The 12,068-nt window shown below is 53.8% G+C and overlaps 1 protein-coding gene and 1 long non-coding RNA gene across 9 annotated transcripts in view; one reads left to right on the top strand and one right to left on the bottom strand.

Annotated features, from left to right (window-relative positions):
* The window catches only part of ANK1 (ankyrin 1), a 41,581-nt gene extending 30,608 nt beyond the window's left edge, over positions 1 to 10,973 (bottom strand). For 4 of the 8 annotated variants that reach the window (XM_054224885.1, XM_054224889.1, XM_054224887.1 and 1 more), the window contains exons 1-2: positions 10,854 to 10,973; positions 9,685 to 9,777 (exon numbers count right to left, since the gene is read on the bottom strand). In XM_054224885.1, the coding sequence (XP_054080860.1) occupies positions 9,685 to 9,777; positions 10,854 to 10,958 (198 nt within the window). In that variant the 5' untranslated portion in view covers positions 10,959 to 10,973. Of the gene's footprint in view, positions 1 to 1,887; positions 2,088 to 9,012; positions 9,173 to 9,684; positions 9,778 to 9,942; positions 10,051 to 10,138; positions 10,175 to 10,853 lie in introns of those variants that run through there. The other 4 variants (XM_054224888.1, XM_054224886.1, XM_054224891.1 and 1 more) reach the window with 4 other exon arrangements.
* On the top strand, positions 1,879 to 5,067 carry LOC128919579 (uncharacterized). The gene is made up of 3 exons (XR_008469906.1): positions 1,879 to 2,008; positions 2,127 to 2,271; positions 3,996 to 5,067. It is a non-coding gene; the product is annotated as an uncharacterized LOC128919579 (long non-coding RNA).
* Positions 10,974 to 12,068: the final 1,095 nt, after the last annotated feature.

The raw sequence follows: 12,068 nt of genomic DNA, 5'->3' as shown, positions 1-12,068 counted from the left end.
AGCAGGGCTGGGACCTGGACTTAGAGTGAAGAGCATCCAGGTGATGGGGTAGGAGAGCCACGCGAGGTCTGCAGCTCGTCCCAGCACTGTGGGTGCAGTAGGGAGGAAGCTCTAAGGGGACTCCAACCATGGCAGCCTCCCTTGGCCTAGGAAGCGCCTCCGTGTCCTGGCTGAGAGACTGCAGAGATGGACGAGGCTTAGAATGCAGCTGTGGTGAGCACACCCTTGCGGGCCTCCAGAAACTGCTGGGTAGCCGCGGCGGGGAGTTCAAGGACCAGCATTGGGGAGAATGACTGTGGCCGAGCACCCTGCAGCCAGGAAAGTCACAACTCTCGTTTCCAACAGAAACAAGGCCGTGCCTGCCTGCACCACTAAAACATAACCACCACAGGCAAGGCACAGCAATACTTCAAGCCACGCTATTTAGCAGTGTAAGGCAGCAAATGAAGGCCATGGGATGGCTCACCAGAAGCTGGAGAACAACAAGGTGGAAATGCAGTGATGTGGCTCTGTGAGGCTGGGACCTTGGACTGGTAACTACGAGCTGGTGCCTGCCTGCTAGGTCCAGCCCAAAGGGCTATCTGCAGGAAAGAGCCACGAGACATCCATGGCAAGGGCGCAGGACACACTCCTCTGCCTTCAGCTCCAATAAAAAATCAAAACCCCTCTTGTACCACTCACGTTGGGACTGACCAAAGGACCCCCTGTGCTACGAGAGCCTACATCCTGCCATCCCAGGCCACCCTGTAGCACCCACAGCCTGGATGCCGAGGAGCACCCAGGATGAGGAAGCTCCTGGAGAGGATCTGGAAGCAGCATGAGCACAGAGGACTGGAGGCAGACCTGGGCAGGATGATGCACCAAATGGGTTCAGGGTTTCTCTCTTCCCTTCTCTTTGCAGCCTCAACTATCCAAATTCGGACTTTGGAGCAGCGCAACTCAGCCGCTTTCTGCTCTCCTCCGTCTGCCTCCCCCAGCCCATCCTTTCTGTCTGACCCTCCTACCACAAAGAAATGCAGCCCTGTCCTGGGCCCACCACCCTGCAGCAGCCAGGCCCATGGACAGGGTGTCCCGGTCTCCACCATGCCAGGAACACCCTGCAGGGGTGGGCCCAGGCTCCCGCAGCAGTGGCCAGGTGCCATGGCCCCTCCTGGGCCGCCCCTGGGGCAGAGGGACAGGCGGAGCAGGGCAGCACCACCATGCCCCATCCCGGCGCGCAGGCTCCGCGTGCGGGGGGAACACGTGCCGATTGCAAGACCGCCTCTGCCAGCTGGCTCCACTGGCTGCCGCCTCAGAGGAGAGCCCTGTCCATCCAGGAGAACCCCCAGATTCACGGCAGAGCTGACGGCTTTGAGGAGGGCTGTAGGCACAGAGGAGACACGATGTGGCACCTCAGTGCTCTGCTCGTAGAGGACGATCTGCTGTAGGAGGCAGAAGGCAGCTCCAGCACTGTCCCTAGCAGTGCACGTTTGTACTCTGAGCCCTGAGTGCTATCTGGGGTCTAGCGAGGAAACACCGACAGCTTCAAGCAACAGGCTGAATGCAAAGAGCTTTTCCAACTCCAGACCCTGCTAGAAGCCTCTACATCTCGGTGAGGATCAATGACAGGGCAGCACCTCAGCTGCGCTGCCAGCATGCCAGCCACAGCACAGACCTTCGACAGCAAACCCTCTGGAAAATCAAAGCACAGCTCAGCCAGGCTCTCCCACCCATGGGACACACGTGGAGCTGAGAAGATTTAAAATGGTAAAATTGTACGAGCTCCAGCAGCAAAGGGGCTCCTGAAGCCCCAGCATGCCCACCAGCAGAGACTACAGGCAGAAAGCAAGCAGAAAAGCGAAGCGGAGGTCTCCGACGTTACGAAGGAGAAGTGCATTGTATACTCACAGCCACGTCTGGAGCGGACCTGCCCTTTCGTGCTGCCATAGTCCTCACTTCAGCTGAAACCTGAGCCCGGTGTCCCCTCTCTCCCTCCTTGGTTATCTACTCCCCAGCTTTGAGAGAGCCAGTAAGTTACATTGCATTCTATCTAAAAATACAGGCTCCCTCCTCGCTCCAACGCAGACCCTGCAGGGATCGCCAGCCGCTAATGGAATTTGTTCATTTTCTCTCCATTACTGTGTCAGACAGGATATTTAATACCAAGCCGCCTCCGGAAAGCAGCTGACTGCTGCCAAGTGCAGGGAGCGGGTCAGAGCTGCAGGTACCATCTCGGGAACAGCACAGACAGAGCAGCCCTGCAGACGTGCCCAGGAGCCCAGTATTTCACAGGTAACGCCTGCCATGGAGGAGAGGGGTCGCGGTTCCCCCTCACCCCGCTGGGTGCTGGGGCCAGGGCCTCGGCGAAGATGCTGAGGCTTCAGAGGTCCTGCCCTTCTGCTGGCCGTGCTCAGCAGGCAGCTCTTAGAGATGCACAGAGGGATGCAGGACACCAGGCACCAGCAGACAGACAACACATGCAGCCACGGAAGAAGGGATAGCTCAGCTCAAATGGTAAAAGCAAGGGAATAGATCTGCAGTCACACTGCCCTTCTGATGTCAGTGTGCATGTTGGGACTGCCTACCTATCGCTCAGGGGCATTCGTTCACAACAGCTTGCCTTACTTTGGGGTGTCACAGAGATCAAGACAACACTTGATTAGCCAGCGATTCAGCCCAAACTGAAGTACAGATTGGGTCACTGCCATCTCCTGAGTTTCAGCAAAAGGGAGCAGTGACAGCAAGAAATGCAGAGATCTGATGGACACAAGTAGATGTGCATATCAAAAAGATAGATATCCCAGTCAGCACACCACCAGTGTCCCTAAACACAGACACACACACATCGCACAGTTACCATCCACTACTAAGCACAAAGCGTGGCATGGGCATGCTACATGCACCCCCCGGTATTTGTACACATGTGCACACGCAGTCACTTGCTACCCACGTGCCCTAGGATACACAGCAACTGCTTCCAGATGCAAAGACTGCCTCTACTCATTTTCCTTTCTTTGGAGTTTGTAGTGTTTCTTTCCATTTTCCTTTGCCCTCCATGAAGGAGTTATTCCAGGGGAGAAAATAAGCCACCTCTCTTGCTATTATGTACCTCCTGCACTCCTACACAGATGCTAAATCCTACACACAGGTGTCATGCTCCACAGACTTGTGGACATTTGAGTTGCAAAGTGTCAGGAGGCTCCTGCCAGCAATTCCCCAAGAGAGAAGCCTCAGATTAGGACTTTGCAAAGTGCTCCAAGACCTTCTAAAGTAAAAAACATAGCACAGCAATCGTACTGTGCTTCTATTCTCCTTCCCTTTCTCTTCTTTCAGGAAAAAGCTCCCCTTGTCTGCTGACAATCTAAATTTTTCCCTTTCCCTCTCCTGGCCCTGATTAGTGGCTTCCTCTGCTCCTATTCATAGATGTCCTCCTGCTCTCACAGCCTTGCACCACAAAGCATCACTGCCAGTGGATGAATCTCCCAGCTCCTCACCCCAACATGAGAAGCCTGGCCCTGACCAAACCCATTGCATTGCAGTCGTGGCTAAGGCAATAAGCAAAGGGGAAATTCTGCCAAACCAGAAGCTCAGGCTGGATTTCAAGGGCTGCAGTCCGAGGTTCGGTAATCCTGCTCTGTCTTCTGGCTGTGGTCGCAGTCCTGCTCTAATCTCCTCTGGCAGTGCCAGGCTCTCGCTCCCACCCAGGGAGGAGCTGCCGCCAGCGCCTTCTGCACATCACTGATAAAGCAAGGGAGGGTCCCAACATTGCCTCCTTCTGGGAAAGGTGGCCACTTTTGTCAGGAGCCCACTGTGTACAAGCTGCTAAATGCTGCAAATAGATGATTCCCAAGCGCAAATGAGTTCAGGGACTTGTGCTGATCTCACAGTGTTTTCTGGGAAACAAAGACAGGCAAGAGGCAAGTCGCCACACTGTTCCAGACTGGCAAAAGGCACATGTGCATCCTGCTACACTGCCCTCTTTACCCCATCTGCCCACTTGCCTCCTCTACCTGCAGTTCTGCTGGAGCAACAAGGCAGCCTGAGCAGGGACTGCAACCCTTTGGCTGTTCATACAGCGCCCGGTGTGAGGAAGGGCTGCGCCAGCTTCTTGCTGAGGAGCTCCAGAGGAGGTGGGATGCGCGCGCTGGTACGTGTGACTGCCTGGGAAGGTGTCCTGCTATGGAGAGGGCCAAAGATGCCAAAAGAAAGGGACTGAGTGCCCTTTCCAACAGGTCTCAGACTCCAGCCGTCCCCGGAGAGCAGTGCTGCCCATGCCGCACAGACGCAGGCAGTGAGGGCAGTGCACCCCCCCCAAGGGGCTGCGGGCATCCACGGGACCATCTCACTGCCTGCAGAAACACAGAGCTTTCATGCTTGAAACCAGCTGATTCCCTGCTCCATTGGAAGAGCTGCAAGGACTAGTTACAGAGAGGGAAGAGTGGGGGAGCTTGAAGTCACTGAGGTTTTTTGAAATGGGCTGTATTTTCTTCACTGTCTACCTAGAGGTACCACGCAGCCAGACCTGCTCTGCAATCGAAATATGTGGTGCGACAGGGAACCCAGAGTCTCAATTCTCAGATGGTTCGGTCCCTGCCTTTACCCTTCCCTGGTCTCTGCCGTGTATCTTCAGAGCCTCTGCCCTCACTGAAGAGCAGTGCTGCTCTTAACACCAGAGAAGAGGAATTGCGATACAGACTTCAAATAACAAATTACTTCCTATGCCTTGGGGAGCAAAATGCGTTCTGCCAAACGGCAAACCCGGTGGCCAGCAATTTTGGGTCTGCTCTGCTGCTGAGCAGCATGGCCGCTGCCTGCATGTGAAGGGAGGGAAGCTGGCTGCGTGGTGGGTTTGCCGTAGTCCCTGCGTGCCGGAGGCAGGATGCAGACCAGGCCCATGTACATCGTCCTTGGGGCAGGCACCCTCCTGCCAGCCCTGCACTCGTTCAGGTGTGTTTCTTCCAGGCCTGCCAGTGAAGAGCAGCAGGCTCTGCTGCATGGAAAGCTTCCTGTGGCTGCTCTGTAGCAAAGATCTTGAAAGCAACTACGCCCAATTAAACCAGTACGCAGGTTTCTTGCTGTCTCCTGAGTTTTGCCACTAATGATAACTCTGCATCTTCAAACCCTTTTGTCTCTTTTGTATTCTTTTGAAGCCATGTGCTCCTTCCAGCAAGGAGCTTAGCAGCTCCTGCTCCACACACTGCAGGCATCTGTTTGCAGCTCCATTGTTCCAACACTGTCGAAACCCCTTACCAGAAGCAACATGTGCCACCCTTTCTCTGGGATACATTAGGAGCAAAGTCAGCTGAGGCATATTGCAAACTGGGAGCGCAAACTGTGTGAACAGCAGAAAAACAGCAGCAGGAGGGCCACAATCCCTCCTGAGCATCATGTGCTGCTGCTAAGGGGGAGGCACAGTTTTAGCACTGGCCCTGTCTGGGGAGGCAGCAGTGGCTTTTGGCCTTGCCAAGCAGACACACACACCCTCCTGTATGTGGCCAGTGTGATGGTGAACAGGGGGAAACAAGAGCCAGACTGACACAGGCTCATGGAGCAGAGGACAGGGCAGGCTGGGCACCACACAATCACTCCAACAAACAAAAGCCACAACTGGCAGTGAGATGCAAACCTGAAGCCTAGCACCAAAGCCATGTACTGCTATGGGTATCCCACCTGGATGGTGGGGAAGGGTCTAACTCGCATCAAGGAGATCATCCAGCCACTTCCAGTTGCAATGCCAGGGTGCTGGAACCTAAGGTTGGCGCTGCCAGCCAGAGAGGTAGTGCAATAAACCTGGCAACAGCCCTTGACGCTTGCTGTGACATTTCTTTGCCATGTGGGATTGTGTCCAGTAGTGGGCACGATCCCCACCTTTGAGGCATTATTTCCAGCAGAGAGAGCAAAACTTTACCTCAGTGGTTTACTTTTATGCCTAACCAAGGGATTTCTCTGGAGCCAGAGCTCATTTGGACCTCCCTGCCTTGCAGACATCACGTGCCCAGGTCTGCAGGTGATAACATGGATCCCTTCTCATCAGATAAGAAGAATATCCCAGTCCTGGAAACAGCAATCAAAGATGGCACCTAGGGTTTGTCTAACATGATCAGGGAAGATCAGGAAAATTGAATCAGAGATTCAACTCACAATGCCCAGAAACAGAAATCACGCTGTCTGCCTTACAGGAACTTTCTCTCCTATTCACAGAAACTTGACAGTCTCAGTGGTGCCTGCAGTGGAAACAAAACCTACTGGCAGGTCTTCTGCCAGAGCAGAAGACAGCATTCAGCAGAGCACGGCATCTCCAGAGAGGCCACAGTAGCAAAGCCTCAGGCAGGCAGCCAGCGGAGCACGGAGAACAGGCTACCAGGCACATACTGCAAACCCAGATGAAAGAGAATAGCAAAAGCATTGGGAAAATTCATCAGATAAAAGGATAAACCCATATACCCAAATTCTGTCCTCTCGTCATTCTCGTCCCCTGCCCACACAATTTAAGACATAAATCCATATGCCCAAGTTCTGTTCTCTAATCATCTGCACCTCTGCCCACATGATTTAGGACAGGTCTGCAGATCCTAATAGGACTGATGAGAGTCAAGGCACAAGAGGTCATCTCTGGAAGCCATCTGCCAAGCGAGTTTGTTCCCATTTCATGCACCATCCTGAGTAAACCCTTTCCCCACGCCCCCTTCTGATGAGCGGAGATTTCACAATAGCCTCAGGCCTCCCCAAGGCAGTACCACAGAGCCCAAGGGTTTATATGCCCAGCAGAGATCCCCAGACCAGAATGCAAGGGGGAGCCCAACCATCTTGCAGCAGTTGAATCGGAGCATGCAGGAAATTAAAGATGATCTCGTGTTACTGTGGCACGGGGCTGTTAGAGCTGGAAGAGCACTCAGCATAGCGGGCAGAGGAGAAACCCCAAAGCAAAAGAAGGAGGGCCCCTGGCAGGTTTGTGGGAAGGCAGGCAACTTGTCAATTAGCATTTTGAAAGTACTGAAGAAGAGGCAAGCTTTCATGGGCAGGCACCAGAGTAGCCTCTCCATCATGCACGATCCTCCATCATTACATAGTCATGAGTAACTAGCTTTCGGAAAGCCTGTTTTTAGGCTCTTTTAACAGGCGAGGCAGTTCTGGACTGTCACTGGCGGTGCAGTTCAGGGCCAAGGTTAACTCGGCCCCTGCTGAGCATATTCAGATACAGACAGCATCTACATCGCCATTTGGCTCCTTCCTTCCCCCCTCACAGGTCCCCTTTGCTAGCTGCTGAAGCTGGAACAGGTTCAGGACTGTGAGCAGGGTGGATATCAGAAACAGCTTAATCTGCATTGAGCAAGGACTTGGGAGCTGCCCCTGCACAGCAGACTGATCCTTCTGATAAGGATCCCCTGGTGCTACAGCCTACAGCTCTATGAAAGGTTGCCTCTGTCAGTTCCCACCTGCTATCAATGCATTTTCTAAGTAGTAATATCAAGATCTTGTTCTGTCATTTGCAAACCACCACTTCTCTAATGAAGTACGGTGCTGGGTCCAGCAGCAGTGAGTGGAGTGAGGAACAGGGGCTGGTCAAGAGGTCTGAGCAGGGAGCTGGTGACCAGGACATCGTTCCTTTCAGACATAGCCAAAGCAAGGCAAGAATTAACACATCTATGCTCCTGCCAGCTGAGGCCACGCACACCCAGGGGAAAGCTGTCACTCTCCTTTGATGTTAGCAGGAGCCTCTGCTCTCTGCATATCCTGAAAAAGAAAAGCTATTTTTACCTCACCAGAAAATATATAGACTGTGACTGGAGACAACACACGAGAGCTTTTTGCTCCAGCACTACACCTCTTCTAACAACATAACAGGGTTTACAGCTGCTGAGAAAGATGCAGCAGCACTGTAACTGCCTTTTATCTCCTACTTTCCTAATGCACTTCCTTCCTTGGACCGTGACATAGCTCAGGCAGGTGTGTGCACTGAACACTGGGGAGCTGAGAGGGCTCTAGCAGGTTGCCAGTGCAAGGGGAAAGCAAAGACATGCTCTGAGCCTGCCTGACGCAAGCCATTGCAGGCCAGCCTCCAGCCTGCCCTGGGCAGTGCCCTGGGGCTCAGGAGATGTGCTGGAGTCCAGACTGTGCCATCAGGGTCTGTCCTGGTGCCTCCTGGAGAAACTTATCTTTTCTAGTGATGCCTATAAACCGCTCCTAATTTCTGCAGTCTGTTCTGACTCACTCTCTGCCTCTGCTTCAGCAGAGCTGATCCACACCTGTTTTTCTGCCCGCACGAGCAAAAGTGCCGAGAAGGGGGCTTTCTGCTGGGACCCGCATGCGCTGAGGAGCGGCAGAACAGTCCCTGTGCCACGGCTGCGATGGACTTACTGCCAGCAGTGTTCAGCCAGGCTGGTCCAGCCAGCACTCAGGGTGCAGCCTTTGGAAGCCATGCAGGGAAGAAAGCATTGACAGGAAAGCACCTGAAGCCCAGGCCTGGCCATGTGTCTCTGCCAGCAGCTCCCTGGTGAGGACACGCCAGCAAAGCCGCCGCAGCACAGCCACCTGCTCCTCCACAGAGCCTGTGCTGCACTGTGCCCAGAGAGAAACGTCATCCCGTGCACCTGGCCCAAGCTTCGTGTGGGGAAAATGAGAAAGATGACAACACAGAAATCAACATTTACCATTACAATAGTGCAAAAAAACCACTTGAGGGCACCTTCCTTCTGCCAGCAAAGCAGCGGTGAGAAGGACAGGGCAAGTACAGCACCACGGGGACCTAGCCCTTCTGGATTCAACAGCAGGCTCTGCCACTTGCTCCCAGCATGACCTTAGGCAAGTTCCCAGCGAACTAAGAAGGGCAGAAAACCCTTCCTGCCATTCTATGGTCCATTTGGCTGCAATCTTTTCAGGACAAGGGACGTTTTCTCTGCACCAGACTTAAGTCCATGTTACTGGCCAGGACATATCTAAACTCCCGCATGCAGACCAGCACCCTGAGAACTGAGCTGATTCCTCTCCCCCTGGTGCTGCCTAGCGAGCCCCTTACCATGCCCAAGTACTCACCCTCAAGTAATGCAGGCATGGCATCGCTGCAGGAGGAAGTCAGCCCGCCCCAGGCAGCCAGGGTCTGCAGCGCTGGTCAGCACGCTCACACTGAACACTGCAGCCCCACCAAGTGCGAGCAGCCCGTCTGGAAGAGGTTTATCAGCAGCAGGACTGCACCCTATCACCACTTGCAGTCACTGGCCTACATGCCGGCCTGGCGGGGGGGGTCCTGCCTGGAGTCTGGAGATTACAGGTTGTTCCACGTCAGGGGCCTGGGGAGAGCTGCCAGGCTGGACACGAAGCGTTTGGCCAGTGCCATGCCCCAGAATACTGCATAAACATGTCTGCGAGCTGTAAACAGGGAGGAGCCCACGTGCATGAACCTGCTCTTCAAGCAGTACGAGGGAAGATGAAACTTCAGAAATACAAAGCAAAATGAAACAGCTCAGTGGCCAGCACCACGCTGTCTCTTGGTCTGTGCTGTGCAAAGCAGGCCAGGCCAGAAGCAGTTAGCAGAAGACCCCGGATTGTTCTCTGGTCTCTGCAGACCTTGGCTGGGCACAGTCCCAAACGAAGGACACCGAGATGGAACTGAAGTGGCAAATGAGGTCTAGCGACAGCAGCTCCAGGCCCTTTGTAGGGCCCGGGGCCTGCTGCAAGACAATGAACGCGCCCCTTCCCCCCTTCTACCTGCACAGCAGACTCCTGCTCCAGCATCCCTTCAGGAGATCCTTGCTTGCAGCAAGAAGGCAAGGGGTCCACAGTGGTTGGTGCATGCCCTCTCTGAAAGACACGCAAGGGAGTCACACCGATTGTTCAAAGGAACAGACCTCCTGGAGACCACTCCCGTCCCACCCTCTCCTTGGCTCCGGCTCAGGGTGCCATACCACAGGGCAATGCTCCTGGCTGGCAGGAGCCATCCTTCTGCTGGTGTTTCGCTAACCCCACCTTGGATCCAGACGCTAAACTGGGGCCATCCTGACAAGGCACCGGGGGACTGCAGGGGAGCCACACAGCTTGGTTTCTATTTCTGGCTGCCATTCAGCTGGCCCTCTTTGCCAGTTAGAGGTTCAAGAAGGCCAAGGCACTTCCCCCCAGGCACTGGGGGCAAAGCAGTGAATGCGGGGCCATGAGGTCATCACACCTGGAAAGGCCTGGGCAGCATACAGATAAATACGGCTTGTGACATTGCAACTTCAGAGAGAAAACACAACAGCTCTGCCAGTTGTATCTCCCTAGGGAATTCCTATAAAACAGCACAGCCCACCACTGGGAAATATATCAGCTGGGAGGCAGGAAAAGTAGATCAAGAGAACCTGTTAGGATGAAAAAAAGCTTTGCATTACATAGAAATTGAGATTTTTATACTGAGCAAAGGCCACGCTGAAGCATTGCAGCAAAGTAGTCCTTACCTCAGTCTAAGGAAAACACCTTCCCCTTGTCCAGTGCAATTCAGCACTTCCCTGGAAGTCTGGGATCCCTCTGGCATTTCAGCTATAATAGACTCCACCTCCAGTTCAGGTAGAGCTCAAATGTTAATTGTCAAAACGATGGGCACTGCAACTGCTAGCTGGCACACTACATTTGCTCTAAAAAGTGAACCTACAGAGCAACATCATCAATGTCTTAGATCCTGCTTTCCCCCCCCACCCCCCGCATAACTGCATGTCATGAATGCAAATACGAGTCCTCTGCACCCTGAAGACAGGACCTTACCAGACAGAGCTTTTGAGCCTATTCAAAATTGCTGCCTCGGCATAATGCAAACTTTCCCCAGGTTGTGCAGCCACCAGGATAACATACACACTTGACAAAGCCCTAGAAAGAAGTCCTGTGCCCTCCAATCCACTTGGGGTTACCTCCTGCCACACCTTGGGGCAAAGCAGTGTAAAGATGCCCGTGAGATTGCTCCACCTGTTTGCTGAACAGGTGCCCACCACATGCGGCGATGCCACATCTCCCATGAGGGTGGGGAGGCGAGCCCTGCACGGTGCAGGAGGGGACGTGGCCTCACATTTTGGCTCCAGGCCAGGAGTCTCTCATGCACATCATACGCCCACAGCCACAGCACGGCCGTGGGAGGGAAACGGCTGTGGTGCTGTGGGGTCCTGTAATGGCGGTCACAGGGTGCTTTGGCACATGCCTACAGGCCGCGTGGTGGGCGGTAAGAAGGAATTACCCCAGGGTCCCCACCACTGAGGCACAGCCTTTCTGCAGCCGTGAGAAATGAGAAAAGTGCCTAAATTCTAGAGCTGCCGACAGGGATGTTGGCAGGTCAGAGCTCCTCTGAGGGACAAAACAACCAGGCACGGTCCTGGTGAGCCTGGCCAAGCCATAAGCCTTTGCTCCCCCCTGAGACCTGGAGTTTGGCCTTCAAACAGCCCTTCAGCGACTTCTCCATACCTCAGAGGAGGTGCTTGGCAGCAGCAAGAGCTCAGGTACCCCAGGCTATCGGTGACATCCGCAGGCTGGCAGGTACCGAACTGTGTCAGGCCCACGGATCTGCATCCGAGGCATATGACAGGGCACTAGGTATGTGTCTTGAGGCAACTGTACGGAGCTCACAGGGTTAACGCTACTGTCAGTCACATTCCTACAGCTCTACAAGTGAAGGTGATTATCAGGGGCATGAGTGAACAGGGCCCTGTGAGGTGGCAGGTACCTGCCTGCTGCCTCCCTTCCCTGAAGAAGGGGGAGAACAGACTTCAAGACTTTGCCTTGAGGTATGTAATACACTAGTAACCATTTCTTTCCTTGGCTGTTTGTGGAGCTGGTGCAGGCTCCATCTCTAAGGGAACCGGTCTCTTTGCTACATTAATTGCTGTCCCTCATTAATCATATTTTTCTGAACACTTCCCACTGATCCCTCTACTTGGTCTCATTCACTCATTACTACCTCAGGCACCTCTCCTTACTGACATCTAGGCATATGAATGTCCCCTTAAAGGCCTCTGAGATTGTACAGGTCAGTGTCATGTTGCACTCACAAAAGCTATCACAGAGTTAAATTAGAGCTCTGCAAAGGGAAATGATTCACGATGGACACAACAGGAATATTCTCTAAGAAAGAGTAA

The sequence above is a fragment of the Rissa tridactyla genome, chromosome 20 (assembly GCF_028500815.1).
Source record: "Rissa tridactyla isolate bRisTri1 chromosome 20, bRisTri1.patW.cur.20221130, whole genome shotgun sequence".
Classification (NCBI taxonomy): domain Eukaryota; kingdom Metazoa; phylum Chordata; class Aves; order Charadriiformes; family Laridae; genus Rissa; species Rissa tridactyla.
Note: the sequence above shows the minus strand (reverse complement) of the source record. Positions and strands in the feature narration are given on the sequence as shown.